The 1639-nt window shown below is 40.6% G+C and overlaps 1 protein-coding gene across 1 annotated transcript in view; it reads left to right on the top strand.

Moving 5' to 3' along the window:
* Positions 1-477: 477 nt before the first annotated feature.
* The window catches only part of LOC121860834 (homeobox protein cut-like), a 199268-nt gene continuing 198106 nt past the window's right edge, over positions 478-1639 (top strand). Inside the window, exon 1 of the mRNA XM_042358222.1 lies at positions 478-486. Coding sequence (XP_042214156.1) covers positions 478-486 — 9 coding nt within the window. The remainder of the gene's footprint in view (positions 487-1639) is intronic.

Genomic DNA, 1639 nt, shown 5'->3' with positions numbered 1-1639 from the left:
TCTTGTATTTTGTTCTGTTTAAAACACATTGAACAATCATCTGCTTTTAAACTTATTGTCCTTCTTTTTTTTCAACAGACGCACATACAGGCAGACACACACATGATGCCTTTTTCGTACACTTGCTTAACCCTCATGCACACTTGCATAACCTCACGTACAAAGTCTCACAACAGATCTGCGTTGGTATCATATTGGTTCAGTATTTTCCAAGGGTTTGTTTCTGTTCATGAAATCTTATATAACAAGCGTTGCTGCAGCTGAAACTGAAAATTTGCGCATTTTCGATAGAACGGCACCAGCTGACCAAACAATAACAAACTGGATCGTCAATGGTGATTGGCTGTCGACCAGGTGGAACACGCTGACACTAACGCTGATTGGCTGCCAGCTCGGTGGTGACGGCAGACCTCAAAGCGTTGGGATACCACAAATCTGCTTGGCAACAATAGTGGTTGGGTGGCTTGAATTCTAAAAATGACACAGGTATGTCTATTTGAATGAATTTGTTTTTAAGACGGTTGGCCTGAGCTTGGCTGGTGACTCCAGGTGACTGGAGGCCAGCGTGAGAGATACGGGCAGACAACTGGAGGATGTAGTCGACAAAATGGCAAGTGTAATATTAGTCGAGTGTATTTGAAACAATTTTATTTTGAGTAATTTCAGTCTACAGATGGCGTTGATTCATATTATAATTTTACGGTGACACATTAGTTAATTTCGATAATATATGGACAATAGTATCTCAATAGAAATGACGAAGGAACAAATTAAAGTTCTATATAATTAGGAGTTAGAGAAGAAATACTGAGAGGAGATCTTCAAACGGCTCAGGACAATAACGGTACATTATTAGTGGAGGTTGGAGCTAACTTAGGAAAGATGACGTCTATGTCAGTTTTTCTTCCCACCCCTCTCATCTCTTTCTCGCAGAGTAAATATTGTTGTTCTCGTCTGCTGATTCATCTTACCGCCTGTATTTTGGTCATACCCCACCATATCGCTATCATCAGGTAAGGAAATACAACCCTCTGCCTGTTAAAAACATTTCTGTATCACAAGTCATCACAACAGAGTTTTCTCTTATAATTATATACCCCAATTCTTGGGATGTTATACCTCTTCAACCTTCTTATACTGGTGTAATATAGCCATAGCCATTAATAAGCTTCGGATTATAACTGGCAATTCAACTGGCAGGATGGCGCTGCAATAAGAACTCTGGTATACCGGAGTATCTGGCAACTATTCTGGCCACTGCATCTAGAACTTGTATGGTAACGGGGTCTGTCTCTCCCAGATATTTGATAAATGACCAGAGTGAACTATTGTTGTGGTTAAGAATTGTTGCATGATGCGAGACGAGCGGAGGCGTATATTGCTTGCTTTAGTGTTGTGAGTGCCAAAGGTGCAAGACCCATTATAACTTTAACAATTGTGTTTTCTCGACGCGCACAAACTGTTTCTATATTCTGACCAGAACTAAGCTGACATTTATATTATGGTTTGACTCAGAGACCTTAGAGCAAAAATGTTGTGACTCAGAGACCTTAGAGTGCCTCACAGACTCAGAGACCTTTAGAGTGTGTACTGTTGTGACTCAAGCAATACGCAACTGGAAACGAAGTGGGTTACCGAT

The sequence above is a fragment of the Homarus americanus genome, unplaced genomic scaffold (assembly GCF_018991925.1).
Source record: "Homarus americanus isolate GMGI-L3 unplaced genomic scaffold, GMGI_Hamer_2.0 scaffold23617, whole genome shotgun sequence".
Taxonomy (NCBI): Eukaryota; Metazoa; Arthropoda; class Malacostraca; order Decapoda; family Nephropidae; genus Homarus; species Homarus americanus.
The sequence above is the reverse complement of the archived record's forward strand: the minus strand, read 5'-3'. Positions and strand labels throughout refer to the sequence as shown.